Source organism: Plasmodium yoelii (genome assembly GCF_900002385.2).
Source record: "Plasmodium yoelii strain 17X genome assembly, chromosome: 11".
Lineage (NCBI taxonomy): Eukaryota > Apicomplexa > Aconoidasida > Haemosporida > Plasmodiidae > Plasmodium > Plasmodium yoelii.
The window spans coordinates 1577261-1602593 of NC_036183.2; the positions used below are offsets into that span (position 1 = coordinate 1577261).

The 25333-nt window shown below is 24.0% G+C and overlaps 5 protein-coding genes across 5 annotated transcripts; 4 read left to right on the forward strand and 1 right to left on the reverse strand.

Annotated features, from left to right (window-relative positions):
* Nucleotides 1-2058: 2058 nt before the first annotated feature.
* On the forward strand, nt 2059-5508 carry PY17X_1138400 (falcilysin; the record flags this gene model as incomplete). The annotated part of the gene is made up of 1 exon (XM_722719.2): nt 2059-5508. One exon carries the CDS (start codon nt 2059-2061, stop codon nt 5506-5508), a length of 3450 nt encoding a protein of 1149 aa, XP_727812.2.
* A 643-nt stretch (nt 5509-6151) lies between these two features.
* Nucleotides 6152-8341, reverse strand: PY17X_1138500 (protein methyltransferase; the record flags this gene model as incomplete). Its single annotated transcript, XM_722718.1, has 1 exon — nt 6152-8341. The coding sequence occupies one exon, from the start codon at nt 8339-8341 to the stop codon at nt 6152-6154; it is 2190 nt and encodes a 729-aa protein (XP_727811.1).
* Nucleotides 8342-11380: 3039 nt separating this feature from the next.
* PY17X_1138600 (protein transport protein Sec24A, putative) lies at nt 11381-15057 on the forward strand (the record flags this gene model as incomplete). The annotated part of the gene is made up of 5 exons (XM_723559.2): nt 11381-13863; nt 14094-14179; nt 14310-14430; nt 14572-14645; nt 14993-15057. The coding sequence occupies 5 exons, from the start codon at nt 11381-11383 to the stop codon at nt 15055-15057; spliced, it is 2829 nt and encodes a 942-aa protein (XP_728652.2).
* A 1535-nt stretch (nt 15058-16592) lies between these two features.
* PY17X_1138700 (conserved Plasmodium protein, unknown function) lies at nt 16593-22520 on the forward strand (the record flags this gene model as incomplete). The annotated part of the gene is made up of 6 exons (XM_022956590.1): nt 16593-20870; nt 20977-21030; nt 21187-21276; nt 21444-21542; nt 21654-21757; nt 21974-22520. 6 exons carry the CDS (start codon nt 16593-16595, stop codon nt 22518-22520), a joined length of 5172 nt encoding a protein of 1723 aa, XP_022812469.1.
* Nucleotides 22521-23340: 820 nt separating this feature from the next.
* Nucleotides 23341-25115, forward strand: PY17X_1138800 (conserved Plasmodium protein, unknown function; the record flags this gene model as incomplete). The annotated part of the gene is made up of 10 exons (XM_022956591.1): nt 23341-23505; nt 23619-23682; nt 23793-23858; nt 23953-23994; nt 24075-24113; nt 24230-24274; nt 24405-24486; nt 24611-24716; nt 24860-24971; nt 25093-25115. The coding sequence occupies 10 exons, from the start codon at nt 23341-23343 to the stop codon at nt 25113-25115; spliced, it is 744 nt and encodes a 247-aa protein (XP_022812470.1).
* Between the last annotated feature and the right edge of the window lie 218 nt (nt 25116-25333).

Consider the following 25333-nt stretch of genomic DNA (forward strand, 5'->3'; position numbering starts at 1 on the left):
AATCCTATTTCCTTCTTACAGCCAAAAAGTTTTTTTTTTTTTTAATTTATCTAACTTTATAAAACATTTTTAAGAAGTTTAGTTGTTTCAGTAGGAAAAATTATGAACCTAATACAAATAGATAATGTTATAATGTGAATACAAAAAAAAATTATATAAAGATATCTCGAATTTATCTTATTTATTTATTGTTAATGCTGAAAATTGACTAGTATATCATTTTAACAACTATAAATAATTTCCTTTTAAGTTCTGAACTTTACATATATAAAATTTGTAAAAGAGAAAATGCATATATGTATAATTATAAATGAACATTATTTATGTATTTAAAGGAATGTAGATAATTTATATGTATGCAAGGGGAAAAAATATATGTGTATAATTATTAAACATGTGAAATATACAGGAATGCTATCATAAAATGGTTTTTTAAAAATGAAATAAAAATATGTATAAGCGCAATTTATAAGAAATAAAAGTTGATAAATAATACTACAATTAGTGTCGAATTTTTAAAGATGTTATTTTTTTATTTATATATAGGATGGTATATTACGACCGAGTAATCATAAAGTGTAATGCAACAATGCATTCAATTAAAAAATATATTTAAATAGTATGTAAAATCATCGAAAATTTTCCACGCTAATAAGGAAAAACAATAATGAAAAGGAATAATAAAACGTTACAAAACATGTTAATATCTTTGCATATATATGCATAGTAAATAGGTTTTTATATTAATTTTTTTTACATTTTTTTCTATATGCCCATTTTTATATATGTAAAAAGGATACTGTATGTTTTATTCATTGGAAATTTCACATTTAATGTAATTTTGAATATTGTACTCTTATGAATTTCACATACCCATCAATATTGCAGACAGTTAAAAATTATTCATAATATATATAAATTATAAAAAATAATATATTATTAGACAAATGATGATATTTACATTTTCACAGGTGGAAATAATTCGAATTTATTAATGTTACATATTTATGGCATTCCATAAATTTTATAATTACACACATGAAGTATATACTTACGCATATTTATATTTTATACATGTTGATATATTTCTTTCTATTTTCGATATTTTTTTACAAAACATTAATTATATAAATTGTTCATCTATATCTATGTACTTATAAAATTGAACATTTTTAATAACTTCCACTTGGACATGCATTAATATGCTAAGCATTACGCATATTTTATATCCTTAAGGAAATTCGTATACTTTTATAGATTCACACAAACTGCTAAATAAGCATTATAAATAAATATCAATTGGGGTATTATATTATTTGTTGGGCAAAATCATTTCACTATTGCTTAATTTAGTGAATTTAAAAAATCCATAATTTCCCTCAAAAAAAATGCAAATCCCATGCAAAAAATAAAAAAAAAACGATAAAAAATATAGTTCCAACTTTAATTTAAAGGCATGCAATTTGAATAAAAAAACTTATAAGAAATAATCGAAAAAAAAAATTGTAATTAGCTAGTAATAAATAAAAATAATTAATGGTGACGAAAATAAATATAATTGCACAGGTGAAATGAACAAATAGTAAAAATAAATAATAATGAAAAAATATAGTAAAAATAAAAATATACCAAGTTCATAATCGTGAAAAATAATCATTTAAGAAAGCCACAATTTATTTGTAAAAATAACAGGTTGAATATGTACATATAATACATTTATATATAGCTATAATTAAGTGATATCGGGTACGTAATATCACGTAACGGGAAATCCACAATTGCAGTCATATCGTTAATCCATATATATTTTTTTTGTAGCATTATATATTCACGTGTAAGTAATAAATAAATAAATATATATTAAATATATGTTTTAATGCGTACTCCATATAGAAATTTACGTCGTATTTAAAGATACATATAGTAAAAGTCAAGTGAATAATGTGAAGAAAAAAATATATCTTTGAGTAAAAAGAAATTTTCAATAATTTCAAATAATATTATATATATGTATATATGATATATAATGCATTTTTTTATATATGTGCAGTATAATAAATGAAATTAATGAAAGTTTTAGGATATATTAACATCATCACAAATTGCGTAAATGGGATTTTATGCAAAGGAGATAAGAAAAGATATAGTATATTTACAAATAATTATATTTATTCAATAAGCACATTAAATAATTATTCGTTTGCTGCAACCATGAATAAAATGCCTGCGTGGGTTAATGAAAAATGCCCAGAGCATAAAAGTTACGATATTGTTGAAAAAAGATATAATGAGAATTTAAATTTGACTTATACTGTTTATGAACATAAAAAGGCCAAAACACAAGTTATAGCATTAGGGTCAAATGACCCATTAGATGCTGAACAAGCATTTGGATTTTATGTTAAAACGTTGACCCATTCAGATAAAGGGATACCCCATATATTAGAGCATACAGTTTTATCTGGTTCGAAAAATTTTAATTATAAGGATTCTATGGGTCTATTAGAAAAGGGAACGTTAAATACACATCTAAATGCTTACACATTTAATGATAGAACTATATATATGGCTGGGTCAATGAATAACAGAGACTTTTTTAATATAATGGCAGTATATATGGATAGTGTATTTCAACCAAATGTTTTAGAAAATAAATTTATTTTTCAAACAGAAGGATGGACATATGAAGTCGAAAAGTTAAAAGAAGAGGAAAAGAATTTAGATATTCCTAAAATTAAAGATTATAAAGTTTCATTTAATGGTATTGTATATAATGAAATGAAAGGAGCCTTTAGCAATCCATTACAAGATTTATATTATGAAGTTATGAGAAATATGTTTCCTGATAATGTTCATTCAAATATCAGTGGTGGTGATCCAAAAGAAATTCCAAACTTATCTTATGAAGAATTTAAAGAATTCTATTACAAAAATTATAATCCCAAAAAGATTAAGGTATTTTTTTTTAGTAAAAATAATCCAACCGAATTATTAAATTTTGTAGATAATTACTTATGTCAATTAGATTTTACTAAGTATAGAGATGATGCTGTGGAACATGTAAATTATCAAGAATATAGAAAAGGACCCTTTTATATAAAGAAAAAATTTGCTGACCATTCAGAAGAAAAAGAAAATTTAGCCTCAGTTTCATGGTTGTTGAATCCAAAAAAACATAAAAATTCAGATGCTGATCTAAGCTTAGAATCACCAACAGATTATTTTGCATTATTAATAATAAATAATTTATTAACTCATACATCAGAAAGTGTATTATATAAAGCTTTAATAGAAAGTGGTTTGGGTAATAGTATTGTTGATAGAGGTTTAAACGATAGTTTAGTTCAATATGTTTTCAGCATAGGGCTAAAAGGAATTAAGGAAAAAAATGAGAAAAATATAAGTTTAGATAAAGTACATTATGAAGTCGAAAAAATTGTTTTAGAGGCTTTGCAAAAAGTTGTTAAAGAAGGTTTTAATAAATCAGCTGTAGAAGCAGCCATAAATAACATAGAATTTGTTTTAAAAGAAGCTAATTTAAAAATATCGAAAAGTATAGATTTTGTTTTTGAAATGGCATCAAGATTGAATTATGGAAAAGATCCATTATTAATATTTGAATTCGAAAAACATTTAAATGTTGTTAAAGATAAGATAAAAAACGAACCCAAATACTTAGAAAAATACGTTGAGAAGCATTTATTAAATAATGATCATCGTGTAGTCATCTTGCTTGAAGGTGATGAAAATTATGGAGCTGAACAAGAAAAATTAGAAAAAGACATGTTAAAAAAAAGAATAGAAAGCTTTACAGAAAAGGAAAAAGAAAATATTATAACTGATTTCGAAAATTTAACAAAATATAAAAATACAGAAGAATCACCAGAACATTTGGATAAATTCCCAATTATAAGTATATCTGATTTGAATGAAAAAACATTAGAAATTCCAGTAAACCCATTCTTTACTAATTTAAATAATGAAAACAATATGGAAAATTACAATAAAACTAAAGATAACCAAACATTGATTAAGGAAAATATGGACCGTTTTATAAATAAGTACATTCTTAATAAGGATGGAAATTATACGAATGATAGTAAAAATGCTGATGTACCAATGTTAATATATGAAATACCTACAAGTGGCATATTATATTTACAATTCATATTTTCATTGGACAATTTAACACTTGAAGAGTTAAGCTATTTAAATCTTTTTAAAAGTTTAATTCTTGAAAATAAAACAAATAAAAGATCTTCTGAAGAATTTGTTATTTTAAGAGAAAAAAATATAGGTAATATGATGACAAATGTAGCATTATTATCTACTAGCGATCGCTTAAATGTAACTGACAAATATAATGCAAAAGGTTTTTTTAATTTTGAGATGCATATGTTAAGTCATAAATGTAATGATGCTTTAGAAATTGCTTTAGAAGCATTAAAGGAATCCGATTTTTCAAATAAAAAAAAAGTAATTGAAATTTTGAAGAGAAAAATAAATGGAATGAAAACGACATTCGCTTCAAAAGGACATTCTATATTAATAAAATATGTTAAATCTCGTATCAATTCAAAATATTATGCTTATGATTTAATACATGGTTATGACAATTATCTAAAATTACAAGAGCAATTAAAATTAGCCGAAACTAACTATGAATCCCTTGAAGCCATATTAAATAGAATCAGAAAAAAAATATTTAAAAGAAATAATTTAATAATGAATGTAACAGTTGATCCAGGAACTATTGATCAGTTATTTGCCAAATCAAAAAATTCGTTCAATAATTTATTGTCATATTTTGATGAAAATGAATCATATTGTTCCAAAGATGATAGTTTTAATAAAGTGGTTGGATGGAATAAAGAAATACAAGATAAGAAATTATTGGAAGGAGAAGAGGTAAAAAAAGAATTACTTGTTGTCCCAACATTTGTAAATTCAGTATCCATGTCTGGAGTTTTGTTTAATAAAGGCGAATATCTTGACCCAAGTTTTACTGTTATAGTAGCAGCATTAAAAAACTCATACTTATGGGAAACTGTTCGAGGTCTTAATGGTGCTTATGGTGTGTTTGCTGATATTGAATATGATGGTACTGTTGTATTTTTATCAGCAAGAGACCCAAATTTAGAAAAAACATTGCAAACATTTAGAGAAGCAGCTCAAGGTTTAAGAAAAATGGCAGATGTTATGACAAAAAATGATTTATTAAGATATATAATCAATGCTATTGGAACAATTGATAGACCTAGAAGAGGTGTTGAATTGAGCAAACTTTCATTTTCAAGAATTATATCAAATGAAACTGAACAAGATAGAATTGAATTCAGAAATAGAGTTATGAATACTAAAAAAGAAGACTTTTATAAATTTGCAGATTTATTAGAAAAAAAAGTTAAAGAATTTGAAAAAAATGTTGTCATCATAACTAGTAAAGAAAAGGCAAATGAATATATAAATAATGTTGACAAAGATTTTAAAAAAATACTTATCGAATAAGTTATCACTTTTTTTACACATAAACAATGCATATACAATTTGCCTGTATTTAGCACATTTTTGAGACATTTTTAATTTATGTGCGAACTGTAGTTTTATTGTGTGCGTATAAAATATATTAAAATTGTGTCAATTTATGCTAAAATTATATTCTTTCATTTTTGTAAATGAACCTAACTCAAACGCATACATAATATAATGTACGCGATCAAGCGAATGTATAATTTGCATTTAAACAGTAAATTTAATTTCATTATTTTTTAAGCATTATAATTTTGTAAAAGAAACAATGTAAATATTTGTTTTGAATTTTATGCTCTAAAAAAATAAATGAGTGACATAATAATAGTTGTCAATTTGCATTTTCAAAAAAAATAGTTTACTAATTAAAATTACACGTGTAGATATAACATATATTGCACGTACAATTTGGTTTATTCAAAAAAAAAATATATCCACCCAGTTGTAATTGTGCATAATAATAATTACAAATTTTTATAAAGAATATCTCAGTGAATGCAACGGAGGTGATTAAAACAATTTAAAAATATATTTAAAATATTATTCGTTTGGTTATCTATGTATTTTATAATTAATATAGTTTAAAAAATGAATATGTAATGAATATTATTTATTAGTTGAATTATTTACCAATAGAAAAATGTCGGGCATTATAATTGTGTATATTTGTACTAGTTGGTTCATTGACACACCATTCATACCATATTTTATGATTATCTGTTAATCTCCAAATACTAAAAGAAAGGTTTTGTTTATTTTTTAAAAAAATAATTTTGTTGATTGGAATGAATAAAGGATACCAACTGTGTAAGTTATTTGTATGGGTATTTGGTTCAATTGATAAATATACATCATTATATAATTTTGAATTAAAGTAACATAAAAATCCATGTAAATATGAATCATTTATTACTTTAAAGTTGATATTTTTATAACGATTATTATTAGAATTATCATTTTTTATATTTTTACTTGGTATATCAAAATAAAAACATTCTTTAGGCCCTTCTGAAATTTTATAATAAGAATATAAGTTAATAACATAAAAATTCTCATTATTTCCTGGAAAATTGTTATTACATAATTTATAATAAACTTTTGCGCACGAAATTGGTTCAACATAAGATAAACAATTTTGTGGAATACTAATCCCGTCTTCTTTTAAATATTTTTCCATACTGTCTAAGCATTCAGGGAAAAGCTCATTATCTCCAAATGAACCTAATAATTCACTAACAATTAAATCTGCTTTTATATCTATTTTTAGATGCCTCATATCACTATTAATAACTTTAACATTTTTCCATTTTTCATTTAGCAATCGATTTTTTAATACTAAAATAGCACTATCGTTTTTTTCTATTGCATAAATAGAATAGTTATTTATTTTATTCGTTTCTAACGCTTTTAATGTACAATCGACTAACGGCCCTCTACCAGCCCCTACTACAAATATAATAAAATGTCTTTCATCCGATTTACTTATCTTACTTTTATCTGAATTATTATTTTCTTCATTTGATAGGTTAAGATTATCATTATTATATTTTTTTTTGTTTAGTTCATCACATAAATACTTTGAAATAGCTAACTCGTATTTCTCATATTTTGTTTTATCTCTTTCAAATATTTCATAAACTTGAGATGATAAATTGTCTTTTAATGGTTGCAAGGGAATTTGTAAATAATCCCAATATGAGCTGTCAAATAAAGTGTGGGTATCAAAATTTTCAATTGACATAAACAATCTTTTTAAGTAATATATACAACATTTCAGATAGTAAATATTGTCAACGAATTCATTCTTAGCCTCTGGATTTTCCTTAGCATCTTTACCTAATTTATATCTATTATTTGTTTTTTCTATCATATTCATTTCGTCTATTTCGATTTTTTTTCCTTCCAAATATATGCCTCCGCTTTCCGTATTGTATATGTAATTATCTCCCCCCTTTTTGCGAGCAGTTAATACTACATCAATATTTTTTCTAAAAAAAAATATTAAAAGATCTTTCAATTTTTTCGGTAAATATGGATATCCAGTTTTAGAGTCTATAAAAAATACATCGAGAGGTATGATTATTAATTTAACGGGTTCTGATTTCCATATATCTAAATTTATATTATTAATATTAATATCTTTTATGTTTACAAATTCTATAGCTACATTCATATTTGAAAAATCAAAATTACAATAAGATATAAACTTAGCCCAAATATTCCATCCGTTTATTATATGTTCACATGCATCATTACTACTATCTTTATTTTTTGAAATATTATTAAAATTAGTATTTAGGTGTTCGATATCTTTTATTTTTTGGGCTAATGGAACTTTTAGAGTTATTGAAACTCCATTGTAGTTGTGAATATTGGAATTAATGCATCTAGCATAATTATCACATTTATTATATAATGGGGTGTTAATAATTAAATTGTTTACTGATATATAACTTGACCACTGTATTTGTTTATTAAGAGCATCGATAGAGTATTTGCTAAAATCTTCATTTGTATTATCTGTATCGATCCATTCCGATATTTGTCCATAAATATTTTCTTTCCATATATCTGTATCTTCAAATTTATCCCCAAATAGTGGAGACACTTGATATTCGGAATTTTTATTATTTTCTTCATTTGAATTATTGTGGCTAATACTACTAAAGTTATTAGAGTTTACTGGACTTTCTTTAAAAAGATTTGTCACAATAAAATCTGGGCTTAGCTCACTTATTTGTACATCATTCACATCATTGTAGTTATATTCTATCCCTATGTTTAAAATTCCATATTTATTTTTTAGAGGCATTTTACCCTTTAATTTTTTAATATTGTAAAAGTATATTCTCGTCTAATTGCAAAGGATTTCCAATTATATTAATAGTACATATATGTATATTTATTTTATCATATGACTGTTTTTAGCAATGATAAATTTCAAAAATCTTCATATATTCAATATGTTTTCTCACGTATACCTACTATTAATAGCTTTACTACATATTTACGCATTCATATGTATATTCTGATGAAGAATAAATATAGTTATTAATATATATACTGAAAACTGAGGAATATTATTTCATCAATTATATTATTGCTTCCTATAAATATTAGTATCCTTTTATTTTATGTATCTATCTAAAGATATAGGATATATCAATATAGTTATGTTTATATAAAAATTTTATTCGACATATATTATATTTAGTAGAGTTGTCATATTATTAACTTTTATATACTCTTTGTAATTGTAAAAAGAATTATGATATAAATATTGAGAAAATGAAATATATATAACGTACGATTTTTGTAACAAATCGTTAAAGAAAATAATGTATTCCATATAATAATGTACAATATGATATATATTTTTTAAATGCATACATTGCATATTTTGTAGGCTTGAAGGAGGATGATCTTAAAATAAAACCACCGTTTTTAATTTATACATACCGGATTCCTATATTTATAGTCAGTTACATAAAACATACGATAGAACATAAATATTAGTATTTGCAATAAATCTTAATGATGAGATATATTATAAGTTGAAATAAAACCCATATTTTTTTAGAGAAAAATAAAGATAATATTATATATAAATACATATTTTTTTCTCCAGTTTTACATCCCCTTTTATAAACATGAATGGATATAAATCATATCTTTAAATTTGTACATATCATCAGATTGTAAAAATATATATAGAATATGGTGAATAAAATATTTATTAAGTATGAATAATCAGTATTTTTCATAATAAGAAGCTAAATATATTTATCCATAACAATATGAATTTTATAAAAGAAAATGCTCACCTTATATATACCTAAAAAGGATATAACATAACACATATAATTTGAATTGGTACCCCCAACTATATTTTCTCTATATATAATTTTGATTAATTACTATTAAGAAAATATAACAACCTTTTTATGTTGTTTTATAGCACAATTTTTTTATTTACGTTTCTTATAACTTGTAATTTTTCTGGTTTGGATTATTTTACATTGTCCATTTAAATACCCCCATTTTGTGCGGAGAATATAATAGATATTTATATGATTGATATACAAAAGAATTTTTGTTTGTGTGGTAATGGTGGAATAACTATCTATTTATATATAGAAATGTATATATGTACATAGTGAGACGATGAACAATACATGTATGTATTATCAAAAAGTGGTAAATCAATATAACTTCTTTTAAAATCACATATGATTATAATTGTGACAACATATAAAACAAAAAGGTGTGAGTATAAGTATTATTTGCTTCACTAACTCTATCCTTTTTCATTATTATAAATCCTTATGAAGTAAAACAAAAAGAAAATGTTCCCAAAACGGGAAATTACCGCGTATACATATTTTATATAAAATTAAATTGGTATTATTCTATATTACTTATTCTTAATACTCTTAAATATATATACCATGGCCAAAATATAAAGTGTTGTATATTTAGTAACTAAATGCATTACAAATGTATATGTGCATATACTTGTGTGTATTTATTGTGGTACTTTTCCGAGTTTTTTATTAATTGTGGGAACTATATATATATAAACGAAAGTGTAATTAACAACAATATAATGCCAACTAATGAGAAGAAAAAAAAACATAGCAAAAAAATTGCCATTGCAATATTGTATATTTTATAACACATCCATATTTATTTATATATGCAATTTTCATTGTGCTTTTTTTGATGGGGAGTAATAATACATTCATATAAAAAGTAGAGTTTTTTCAAACTATTTTACTTACATAAATTAAGATATTATATAATAAGATCGCTAAAAAAATTATTTTTCCATGTAATACATATGAATTATATTGCGATTTTTAATATAAAATGATACTGAACAAAAGTATTTTTTTAAATTCTTTAAGTATAGCGAAATTCTTAGTAATATGTTCATAAAAAAAAATTGTATCAATATTACAAATATATTGTATTAATAGCAAGGATACAAACCATAGAAAAATATACAACGTATATATTAAGTCATTTTATACATTAAAATATAATTATATTTTTTATGTATATATAATGCATATGGCATTAAATATTTTTTTTTCTTTCTACTAAATATATTATATATATATTATATATGGCACTTTAAAACGTTTTTTTATATTATTGGAATAAAATATTTATTTGCTATAGCAAAAATATATAGTTAATTAAAAATTAGGAAAAAGAAATCCTAATATTTAAAGGCTGAAATAAAAAAAGAACAAATAATAAAGAAAAATAGAGGAAGTATATATATATATATTTATTTATATTATTGATAAAATCAATAAAAAACAGAACGAAATTACATTTACATTTTTTATTTTTACTTTTACGTAATTTCACATATTTACGCATTTTTATATTTACATATTTAAATATTAAATATTTGCATATTTTTGTTTGTTCATGGTATTCTCTATGTGCATATTTTTTGATATGTTGCGCATATGTAAATAATATAAGATTTCATGCTTTTACATAAGTATATGTTTGGATATATAAGCCATGTATAGATGCACATATAATGACACATATTTTTAAGTTGTTATTTTTATATGAAGCCGCGATAAATTAATGATTTTTTTCACCAGACTTCATCAAATGTGTGCTTATATATGTAAACAAAAAAAAAAAAAGAAAAAATTTACGTATATGTGTAAATTAAAATTGTTAAATTATTATTTTCACCATAATTTATTGTTTATTGCAACATTTGATTATTCCATTTGCGATTTGTTGCATTATTGAAAACAAAGTCGTGTCACATATTTTTTTTTCAAGTATATTTGATTTTTATGACTTTACGAAATAAAAAATGCAGCCGCATGATAGCAATCGAGGGTTAAATAATTTTAATAATAGTAGTAATACTAATAGTAGCAACAATGCATTAAATTACAGCAATCAAAACAATATGAATATGCCAATTGCTAGTCCGTTTTCATATAGCGGTAACACTACTAATAATATTAATAGAGGTGCTGGAAATGTACCACCTATGGGTAATAATAATGATAATGCGGGTTATAATACTGTAAAAGGAAATCCAAATTATTACAGCGGGCAAAGTTACTATAATTCGCAAAATCCAGTGCAACATGGCGCATATGCAGCAAATTCAAATAATTTAAATGAAGGCATGTATGGTAGGGAACCCCCCAATTCTAATCCTTATTTAAATAATCAAGGTCAATACATGGGGGCACAAAATGCATATATGCCAATGTCAGCTAATATTCCCAATAATAATGCTAGCGCATTCAATGATGTAGGAAACAATTTAAGATATGATGCGAATAAACCTATAAATAGCGTGCAACCCATAGTAAATGATACATATCAAGAATTTTTACAATTTAATGCTTTTTCTCATTTTGTAAAAAGTTCAGTAAACTATATGCCAGCCAATGCAACATTAAAACAAAAGACACACGTTCCATTAGGTTTTACTATACAACCATTAGCACCAATACCTGATGGATACCCAGAATTAGCGTCAGTAAATTTTGGAAACTCGACTGTTGTTCGATGCAAAAAATGTAGGACATATATAAATCCATTTGCTCGATTTGAAGCGGGAGGGAAAAAATGGAATTGTAATATGTGTTATAATATAAATGAAACACCACAATTTTATTTTGTGCCATTAGATGAAAAAGGCAAGCGAAAAGATTTATTTCAAAGACCAGAATTATGTACAGGAAGTGTTGAATTTATTGCACCAAGTGATTATATGATACGACCACCACAGCCACCTGTATATTTATTTTTAATAGACGTAACAGTAACATCAATAAATTCTGGACTATTAGATGTTGTTTGTAATACAATTAAAAAATTACTACCAAAAAATAATGATGATAATGCTACTAATGCAAATAGTAATAATAAAAAAGTTTTTGATTCTCGTACTTTAATTGGTATTATAACATTTGATTCAACTATACACTTTTATAATTTAAATTCGAATTTAAAACAAACTCAAATGATGGTAGTGTCAGATATACAAGATATTTTTATCCCATTACCTGAAAATATTTTAGTAAATGTGCATGAATGCCAAAATGTAATTGATAATTTATTAGACAACTTACCAAACATGTGGAGGAATAATAAGATGAGCGATTGCTGTGCAGGAAATGCATTAAAAGCAGCAGTTATGCTTATAAAAAAAGTAGGAGGTAAAATATTATTTTTTCTTTCATCCGTACCAAATATAGGTGACTTAACAGTTAGTGTAAATAGAGAAGCCAAAGATAAAGGTAGCAGTTATAAAAAAATATATAATTCTGGTAGTTCAAATAATAGTAATTCAGATTTGAAATTACGAGAAGTAGAAATGTTAAACCCAGCTAATAATGAATATGGAGAATTTGCACAAAGTATAACACAATTCCAAATAGCTGTTGATTTATTTGCATGTCCATTATATAATATAGATTTAGCTAGTATATACCCATTAATAAAAAATTCAGGAGGTTCTTTATATTATTACCCACAATTTAATGTACATCAATATAGTGATAAATTAAGAGAAGAGTTGTTATTCGCATTGACAACTGAAACAGCATGGGAATCTGTAATGAGAATAAGAATAAGTCGAGGCTGGAAAATTACTAATTGGTATGGAAATTTTCAATTTAGGGGCGTAGATTTATTAGCATTACCTAATTGTCATTCGAGTCAAACCTTTAGTATTGTTGTAGATTTAGAAGAAAATGTAGTACAAGATTCAGTAGTATATGTACAATCAGCATTATTATATACAAATTCTAATGGGGAAAGAAGAATACGATTACACACATATGCATTACCGATAACTCAAAACATTAAAACAATTACGGATTCAATTAATCCACAAGTTGTTGTGTCATTATTATCACACCAAGCTATAGAAGTAATAAAAAAAGGAAAAATAGCTGACGGTAGAAATTTAATACAAACCTTATGCTCCCAAGTATTATCTACGCAATTATCATCATCAGAAAACTCACGATTATTACCTATATATATTTTAGGTATGCTAAAATCTGTTGCATTTAGAGATAGTGGAGATGTACCACCTGATATGAGAATATATCAATGGTCACGAGTAGAAAATATCCCAATCGAATCAATTGAAGCATACTTCTATCCAAGAATGTTTAGTTTGCATAATCTCGAAAAACACCATGGAAATTATGATGAAAATAATAATTTTATATTTCCTGCAACTCTTAATTTAACATGCGAAAATATGACCCAGGATGGGTGTTATTTGGTGGAGGATGGCGAAAACATGGTCATGTGGATAGGAAGGTATGTCCATTGAATAATTTTTCTTTACCATCCCTTTTTCCTGAGGGATGTGACGAAAATAGACTATTAAATATATAAATAAACGAGCGAACGGAATAACTTCTAATAGAGAAAATATATTAATTAATTAATGTTACATATGATAACGTTGCACGAAGTGTTTGTTTTTATATGTACAATATCATGTATTTATGTGATCACCATTTTGCACCCTTTTTTATTTTTTACAGAAGCATAAATCCTCAATGGATATATTCAGTTTTTGGTGTTCAATCACTTGACCAATTAAACTCGGAGTACGCAGAAAACCATATAGGTAATTAAAGAATGAGAACAATGTGCATGTACCCATGTATATTATATATGCTTATAATTTTATGAGATGCTAATATATACTAGTTTATTTATTCAAATTTTGTTCATTATTTTAAACAATAATTTTTTAGGATCATCTGATAACCCTTCTGGCTTACAAGTTTTAAATATAATAAATGCATTAAGAAAGGCTAGAACACCATCTTACATGAAATTAATGGTGGTAAAGCAAGGAGACCCATTGGAATACAAGTAATATATCGTTTTATTACCTTAGTGATTATACCTTATATGCACAATGTACATTTATTGTTATGTATATACCATTTATTTTTGATTACTGCATTTCATTCTTTTTCATTTCGCTCTTTTCTATCTTTTATCGCTTTTTAGATTTTTCTCATACTTAATAGAAGACCGATCTCAGCACATGATGATCTCTTTAAAAGAATTCTTAGCAAAATTTTGTAAGTTTAGAAAATAATATATATTTATAATTTTTTATTTTATCAGTTTACATCTTAATAATAAAAATTATATATAAATTTAAAGTAGCAATACTTGCTAATATGTGTTTTGCATAGATAGTCAAACTAAAAGATATAAATTATTATATATTTGTTTAATGCCACAATGATAAAAATGATTGCTTTAAAATAAATATGCATATATTTTTAAATGAAATGGGGTGCACCTTACTATATATGAAATATTGCTTGTGTTTTAATTGCGAGTTTATGAAGCATTATGCCTTTGTAAAAAATATAGATAGATATATATGTATATTTTTTAATTTTTTTTATTTTTGTTACAGATCCAAAGTATCCGCAGTTTACCCCTTCGTTGAGCAACCCACATGCTGCAACATTCGACCGTTAATTTTATTTCCCTTTTTTTTTATATTTTGAAACAATATTTTAAATGCAACATAAAAAGATGTATTTTACGCAGAGGCCAAATTCTTTACCATTTTTCATTTTTGTTCATGGTGAAAGTAGCATATTTTATTGTTTACAAAAGAGTGAACACATTATATGAATATATTATTTTTTGGAATAAATATAAAATTCCTTTTACATTATATCTCAAAGAAATGACATACACATTAATTTCATTGTTCACTTTAACAAATTATATTTCTTGTTTATGCAATATATAATATTATATGTATGCGCATTTTATTTTTATTTTTTTATAATTGTAGATTCCCAATTTAAAAAAGATCCAAATGTTCATATTAAAATATATAAATATATGTGCATGCTTTTTTCCTTTTATTTTTTCTTTGCATCTCTTACATTTATATGAAGTTATGTTGATTTTTTTTACACCATAGCATAAATAAATATATTTTATTTTTTTTAAATTTTTAATATTGAAAGAATTAAAAAGAAAATTTGTTTAATAATTTTATTTTTTATCATTAATAAATTACGTTAATTTTTAATTGGCATTAAAGACAGGCAAATGAAACACTAATATTAAATTATATAATTGCATTTTTTTTTGTTATTATTAAACGATTTGTATCCATCGTGATATTAGTAGACATATATATATATAATGTATTTAAAAAGGGTGTTATGGAATATATATAAAAAAAAAGAAAAAGAATGAGAAAACTGTTCGGAAAGCACACAATGTAATCATGTATAGGTAGTAAAATTACGTACAATATGACTGCTTTTCCTATTTATAAATACCATATATAATTTTTTCCATTTCAATAAAATTGGGAAACATTGTTCCATATTAAGATTGTATAAACCAAAACTAACTTGTTTATTATTCCTAAATTTTTTTTGTGCATATTTATATATAAATAAAAAAAAATCAACTATTTTTTTACTTTTCTGCCATAAAAAAAATTACAATTTATTTTGATATTACTACTACACTATAATTATCATTGTTATTATTATGCATATATATATATTTTTTTAAATTCAATTTTTGTTAATAATTAAACAACAAAATTTTGATAAATATGTGAAGTGTCCTCTTTTTTAAATGGTAAAATTTTTTTTTGAAGAAAAACATAGGTTTTATATTATTACAATATTAAAAGGTCAGAGTGAATTATTCTCTATCTTTGCAAAATATATATATATATAATTCAATTCGTTAATAAAGAGGAACATACTAAGGAAATACTTTGTAATATATTTTTTGATGTAATAAGGACAAAATTAAATATGATAAGTTTTTAATTCACTTTTCCAAAATGATGCTAATCTTTTCGTTATTTAGCAGCATTTAAAATAAATAACCCCATATCATTTGATAGCCTTTGTTCCCAGCACAAAAAGAGAAAGAAAACTAAATCATATGTAAATCAAAAGAAGGCAAAAATGCATTCTTTGTGCTGCGCCTTTTCTTAAATAAATATACATATATATATACACGAATGCAAGATGAATCCCAATAATAAAAACTTTGCTTCGTCTCAAGTCAATATGCCGAGAAATGGCATGAGCGATAATAACCATCAAAATAATAAAAATATATTAAATTCCCAATATGGCAATAATATGAACGCATTTAAAAGGAATCTTTTAGAGAATGGTGATGACCCATCCAAAATACCTTTATCACATTATAATAATAACGTTAATTTTAATAACAACAATAATATGATGAAGGGAACATCAAATTCGTCGCCTATCAACTATTCTATTAGAAATCCTAATTTCCAAAATACCGAAAATGGGATATATAAAACAAACAATAATATGTATAGTTCTGAGTATGCGAATGGGAGTAGTAACAACAATAATTTCAATAGCTCAATGATGCCCAATTTAAAAATGAAAAATATTATTACAAAAGGGAATGGTAATCCAGTTAATACAAACATGAGTAATAATAACCTTATAAATAATATGAACTATACTAATTTTCCTAATAAGTTGAAAGGAAATATTGATGATATTAATAATAAAAATAATTATAATATGATTAACACAAATAATAAAGTTGCTATTCCTAACATATATAGGAATATGGATGCAAATAATAATAATATCGATGCATCTACTATTATTTCTAGTAATACTTCTAGTTTAAATACACAAAATGGAAATAAAAGTGGGAATTTGAATAGCGTCAAAAGTATTGATTTAGTTAATAGAAATAATTTAGTTAATAATATGCGCAATATGAACAATTCAGGTAATGTTATTAGAAATAATAATTTTCAAAATGTAAATGGAAATAATATGAATAATATATATATGAATATGGAAAACGCCAAATCAGGAATTGATAATTTCAAAAATAATTCCATGAATCCAAATGTAAACACCATGAAAAAACAAATGAATACTATTGGAGTCAATGGAAGTAATAACACGCCTAATATTAATAACAACATGAACATAAACATAAATGGGTACAAGGAAATGGCGTCCTTTCAAACTTTGAATCGTACTCATAGTCATAAAATTGACAATAGCAGCAACATCAACAATATCAATAGACGAAGCAACACAGTTGGTGCTTCTAATAATAGTGTTAATAGAAATGTTAATGGACTCATTAGAGGCACTGAGCATGGCAATAATAATGATGGAAATAACATAACTAATCAATACTATAATGCGAATAAATTACAGGGCAGTATGATAGATCATAATGCTAGAAACATTCCGAAAAATCTAAATTTGAATTTAAATAAACTGCCAAATATGCACAATAATAATAATGGCAATCCAAAATATATAGATAACAAATCTCCTATGTATAATATTAACAATAACATATATATAAACGAAAATAATGGAAATAGTGAAAATAATAGAAATTTTTCCAATATACAGCGAAATAATAAAAACATATATCCCCAAGGATTTTCTGAAAAGATAAATTCTATGCCAAATAATGAATTAAATAATATTCAAAATTTTGTCTCAACAAAAACTGATTCTTCTTTAGTTGGCAATAACGGAATTAACCCTACAAAGATAATGAATTGTATGCTTCCTAACATTGACAATACTGCAAATGGTATGAATATTGTCAAAAACGGTGACAATAATAATCTGATTATTCCGAAAAAAAGGAAAAAAGGAAAGGACAAAGATGTAATCACGTTAAGTAATCCAACCAACAATCTTCTAGAAAATAACGGTGATAATAATATCACTATTAATAAAAATACATATTTTAATAATCAAAATGTAAATAATGCATTATTAGGCCAAAACGCCGAAGAATTGAAAAATCAAAAAATGTCTAAGAAGAAGCAAAAAAATAATGATGACAATCCTTCAAAAAATGATGGAAAAAGGAAAAAAAAAATGATGGAAAATAATTTAAATAATATGCCTATACCAGCATATCAAAACAATAGCATTTCCTCGATGCCCAATCCTATGACACAACAAACAGAAAGTATATTAATGAGAAATGTAAACACTGTAAATAGTGCAACCAATCATACTAATTGGGCTGGGTTTCCAAGTACACAAAAAAACATCACACCTGGTACCGATTTTATAAATAATGGAGAAGTAAATGGCAGTAATAATAAGTCATTAAGTTCTTACAAAGGTGCAAATATAGACGAAAACATAAATAATAACAATACAAATAAAGAAATGATGTCAAATGGTGATCAAATGAAAGTAGATCCTAAATATATTTGGTTATTTTTGAATAATGAATTTAATGATAATAAAACAAAATATGCTCAGATATTACCATTATTAAAGCATTATTATCCAAATAGATTAAACGATTTAATACTTCTTTTAGAAAAATACTCTTTAATGAATTTGAATTATATTATTAATTCATCCTATCAATTACAAATGAAACTCATCAAAAATTATAATAGACTTGAATCTGAAAAATCAGGTAATACAAATGGAAATAATCCAATGCATAATGAAAATATACCCATTTATGAGGGAATGAATTCTAGCATTTATAATAGTAATGCAGAAAATAACAGAATTAATAATGAATTAAACATGAGAAATATTGAATCACGAAATGTTGAAAATACTAACATTGATAATAAACTATTGAATAGCATAAATAATAATTTCAATAATCTAATGTATAACATGAATCTTGATGGATCATTAGGACGTTCGAATACTAATGAAGATATTGTTAATAATAAAAATACTACCAAGGGTAAAAAAAGTAATAGCAAAGAAAATACTTTTAAGGATGAAGGAACTAAAAAACCGAGAAAGCCACGAGTAAGTAAAAAATCACAGCAAAATAATAACTTACCTCCTTTAAATATAATAAATGGAACTGAAAATAATATATCTATAGAAAACTTACAAAAAAATAATGAATTAAAAATTAATGATAATGTTTCTTCTGTTGGATTTGGCGTACATAATGTGAATAATGAAAGCTGTGACAAAAATAATGATCCAAGTAAAATTACGGAAAATGGAGTAGCCAAATTTTTAGAAGTAAGCAAAAGTGAGCTAGTGGAACAATTGGGAGGAAATAACATAGATAATGATGTTAATAAAAATACCAAAGTAAGAAAATATAGAAAAAAAAAAAAAAATGACGGTGATAATGACGAGGGAAATACCCTCAATATAAGCCTCGATGCAGTTTCAATAGACCAGATACAAAGCTCTCCTAATATCAATGAAAATAAACGAAAGAAAAAAAAAAAAAACGAAAATATTGATAATACAAATGAAGAAAATAGCACTGAAATTCAAAATTTATTATCAAATGATAAAGGAAATGAATCGATATATGCCAATAAAATTGATAGATTAGGTATGAATAGTAAGGAAGAAGATATTATTAATACTCAAATACTAGATAGCATAGTTTCTGATTATAAAAAAAGTGAAAATGAAATTAACCAGGGCATAATTAACAATAATGAGTGTGCTGAACGAGACGATAAAAACAAAATTGATGAAGAAAGTGGTGATAAAGAGAATAAAATAGAGGAAGAAATAAACGAAACTAAAAAAAAAAAAAAATCAAATAAAGACGCAACAAAAAAAGAAAAAGGATTAAGAAAAAACAAAACGAAAAAAATGGAAATGGCAAATATGCTTCAATCTTATGATAGTATTAATGGAATAAATTACGCATTAAGTGAACAATACAATAATTTATATGGGAAAAAAATAACAAATATAAAAAAATTATGCTATCCGCAAAATAATTTATTAGCATATTTAAAAGAAGCTGGTTTATATAACAATTTGTTAGGAAAGACCAACAGAATTAATAGTATGAATGCAATAAGAAAAAAATACAAAAAATTTAGTTTTTGTGTAAATAAAGTCTTTAAAAAACAAAACATAAATGACATAATTACATTAAATGATAATATAAATAATAATAAACAGTTTTTATCTTTATTTAAAAAAAAAGATATACGAAACTTAAAAAGAAAAAATTTATCCTTTTTTATGGACAAATTAGACTTTCAAAAGATTGATTTATTAATAATAAAAAGAATTCATATATGTATGGAAAAAATAAAAAACACACTTGGATTAACTTGTGTTATAAATAATGTAGAGCAAATTATAAAAATATTAAAAGATGCATTTAATGACAGAATGAAATTTATATGGCCAATGATTGAATTTTCAAACAATTATAGATTGGATCAATATTTTCATGTATTAGGAAAAAACAGAAACCATCCAAATTCAAATTTTAGAGACACACGGATCGTCGTTAATCAGGTAGATATTTGTGTTGATGCATGATAATGTGACGTATTTTCATGAAATTTATCAAATTACTTATGTATATATAAATATATACATCTATACATTTTCCCTTTTCCAGAACATAAATTCATTGATAATGTATTTTAATCAAAGAGATATCGATGGTAGAATGGTAAGAATGAAAAACATTTAATATTATACGACAACATATGCATGGGTGCATAAATAAAAAGAGAATATCCTATTTTTTTAAGTTAAATATGTGTGACATGTGTACATATATAATGAAAATATTATTATATGATTTCTGTTTTTTATTTTTCTAAAGATTGAATATTTGAAAACCCAAATGAAACCAAGGAAAAGGAAAAAAAAAAATAAAAACAAGGAAGCGTTTATCGAGGATAAAACTACAGAAGTAATTTTGCATAAGCTTAAATTTCACAATGTTTTTATTTAGTTTATACATAAAATGTATTAGTGTGCTTGCAAAGTTATATCCAATATTTTCCATAAACATGTATAGAAAAAAAAAATCTTAATATATACTTATCATATGTATACTTTAATTCTAATTTTCTGCAGTTCTTCAAAAGTATTAATACAATTCCCACAGAAAATGCCACAATTAATAGTGCACATAATTGGGAAAATGCCCAAGCCAAAGCCAATGAATTTGCATTTGTTCGTAGAAAAATAAATAAACCTACATTATATACAAACATGTTCATATTTTCTCTAATTTTATAGAATAATAATATATTAAATTTTTTTTTATGACCCCACATTCAACAGGTTGGTTATAATCAGAAAAGGTTACTAACGCAGATTACTCCATATGACTATAAAAATATTCTCAATTCTTCTATTTGTAATAAAATATTTACGATAAAATGGAAGTAAGAAATAAAAAAAATAAAATAATAAATGATGCATAAGTTGAATGATAATTTATACAATATGGTAAATGTTTAATATTTTTCATTTTGTTGAATACTTATAAATAATAAGTATATATAAATCTCGATTAAAGATAAATCTTTGTTTTCTTTGATTAATTTTTTCCTTTAAACATGCATATACATATACATTATTTTTATTTTGAATTCTCAAAGGGAACAACAAACTGCGATTATTAATAATCTGCATTATGACATGATTCCAGACACTGACGAAATAAGAAAGCGATTCGAGAACATATATGTTAGATATATGGGATATAATGAAAAAGAACTATCGTTAAAATTAGAGAATACAATAAATCCTAGCAAATTAAAATTTTCAAAAAAAAATAAGCATCAATTAAAGGGAAAAGCGCGGAAGAAAAAAATTGACAAAGATAATGAAAACATAGATAAGGATAATATGATTAAAAAGCCAAAAAGAAAATATGAAAGAGTAAAACCTCGAAAAAATAAAAATAAAAATGAAGAAAATAATAAAAATGTTATGGAAAAAAATGAAAATGGTGAAACTATTGAAAAACCTGAAAATGTTAAAGACGGTGTTGTAAAAAAAAAAGGAAGAAAACCCAGAGAGGGGAAAAATAAAAAAAATAAAAATGCAGATACCGAAAATAATGACTTGACTGTTCATAAAGGCGATCCTAATAAAGTATTACAGGCATCACTGGATTTTATGAATCCAAATATGTTTACATAATTTATATTTTATATATGTGTATATTTTTTATTTAAAATGACGTAAGATGAAAACTAGTATTGGTATCGTTTCGAGTGCGCTAGCGGTATTTCAGTGAAACACGAGTCTATAGACTCATATATATGTTTATTTCAGCATTACTTTTAATTATCTTGATCATTTAATGCTATAGCATTATGATTATTTAGTATGTTATTATTTTTTTAAGTTTTATTTTTTGGATTATTATCCGCATTATATGCATGTATGAATATAACTACCTTGTCATTGCAATTTTTATCAGTATATTTTCATTATTAGTATTATTTTATTTGATAAATTTCTTCATTATTTTTCGGTTTTCACGTAAAAATTAATTGATTGCATTATTTGTTTTTTTTGAAACTTTTTTACACAAATTTCACAATTGAAAAAAAAATATAACAAATAAAATAACGAAAAAATTAGTATAAAATATTGCTTAACTTAGGAACATTATTTATTAGTTCTGAAATATTGTGGTATATGTACTTAATTTAAAGGTTAATATAAAGAAAAATAAATATTTGAATGTATATACACGTTTGTCTTGTTTATATTAAATATAGGAGTATCATTCTCCTAAATTTTTTTATACCTTAAAATTTTGAAAACTTATGTTATTGTACATATGCATATTTATTTTTTCTATACTTTTGTTTATCAATACATTTTTTCATTTATTTTTTTAAAGAAATTTATTGTTTTTTTATATGTGTGTTTAACATATATGTCTTTTTGTTTTATTCATATATTTTTTATCATTTTTTTTGTGTATATTTTTTAAGCACCGAATTCCAAAATGATACTAGATATTGTGCTCAGAAAAAATCGTTTGAGCAAGTATGAGAACGCAAACGGAGAAGTTAAAAACGACAACATTAATATTTTGAAACAATGTTTCGAAAATGTATCCATTACTCTTATACCATTCGGCTCGATTATCATAGCAATAAACCTTTTCATAGTATTCAAAAAATTAACATAATCAAATAAATATGGTTTTAATATGTATGTGTCCCGTAGGGTATAATGTTCCTCAAACATCCTTATTATTCTTGATTTTTTATATTTTCAAAGAGTCAATTCTTTCTTGGGAATATAGAGATTTTAAATTTTTATAAATTGTTTTCTGCCACATCGGGTTTGTTTTACAATAATAATATGAAGGATGTGTTGAACTGTGAATAGTATATATATTTGACATGTTTTAGGTACTTAAAAATGCATTATACTTTAAAATAATTGGTACAGGAATATGGCTAACCATTGTTGCACTACAAATAATAGCATTATTATTTTCTTCTAACTTTTTTGAGGGTAATACTTTGTATATATAGCTTGAATGTAATCAATTTATTTCTTTCGATTTTTGTTTTTTGAAACGACGCATAATTGTTCTCCCCTTTTGTAGGTTCAACGTATTTGTTTATAAATAGTGAAAAGGACAATGAAGGTATGTTAAAAAATAATTATAATATAGATGATTAATTATTATATTTTTAACTTTAAAAAACGTTTCTTTCGTTTTATTAGAAATCGATTGGAGTTTCTTTGATAGAGGACTATTTTTAGGTACAAAAAAATGGGCATAACAATTTTCATATTCATATATAAGTAGCATAAACAGAAAACTTAAGTGTGCATATACAAATATATCCTATATAATTGTTTTATCTTTTTAATTTAAGCCAATATAATAGCGTTTAGTTGTGTGTCTATCATATCTTTCTATGGTAAACAAAAAGAATTAAGCAAAATATATGCACCCCAAGGAAACATGTATTTATTTATTCTCTTATTTTTATATTTATTAACAAATAAACCTATTTAATATGATATAAAATCACAAATTAAATATTACAGGAATATTCTCATACATAATAAATCCAGTTAATGTGGCTAAAGGATTTTTGTCTATGACTAGTTTTAGCTTTTCAATGAATTTGTAAACACATATGATATATCGGAATAAAACATAGAATTATTAAGGATGAATTAATGAACTTATTTCTATTAATATATATATTTTAAATAATTTTAATTCTTGTATTTATAATTTTATTCATTAGGATGTTTTTGATGTCACAGTTTTTATATGTGTTACTAAAAATACACAAAATTAGAAGGGTAAATTTTTCGATGTATAATCCTTTTTTTTTACCTGGGTTTGCTTGTGTAATATTTTAGACATTACACTTATGTATATGATAATATTTTTTTGTATATAAAAAATGAATCATTAAAATAATCATAATATATTATTATTACATCCATATTTCTATATACATATGTTCTGCTGCTTTTTTTTAACTTATTAGCTATTAGAATCAATGAAAACTAATATCCAATCAAAAATTCGGGATAATTTATTAAATAATCAGATAAAAAAATATAAACAAAAAATTAAAAGCCAAAATATGTATGAAGAAGGTAATCTTATATGCAAACATTAAATTATGTATAGATGCATTTAAGAGGATAAAAAATACAAATTTTATTGAATAATTATAATATATTATTTGCAATCATTTTATTTTAATATTTTTCTTAGAAAACATCTGGCTAGTTAATTAATTATTGACATTAATACAAACATATTAGAAGAATGAAAGAATACGATCGTATTAAAAGAATAATAATTTAAAATTATTATAGTGTATTATTAATAAATTGTGATGTTGTATATTTATAATTCCCATCTTTTATTGTTTTTTCCTCTTGATGGGTTTGTATTTATTGTATAGGAATCTTAATGTATACATAAGTCTACTTTATATGAATAAATAATAAAT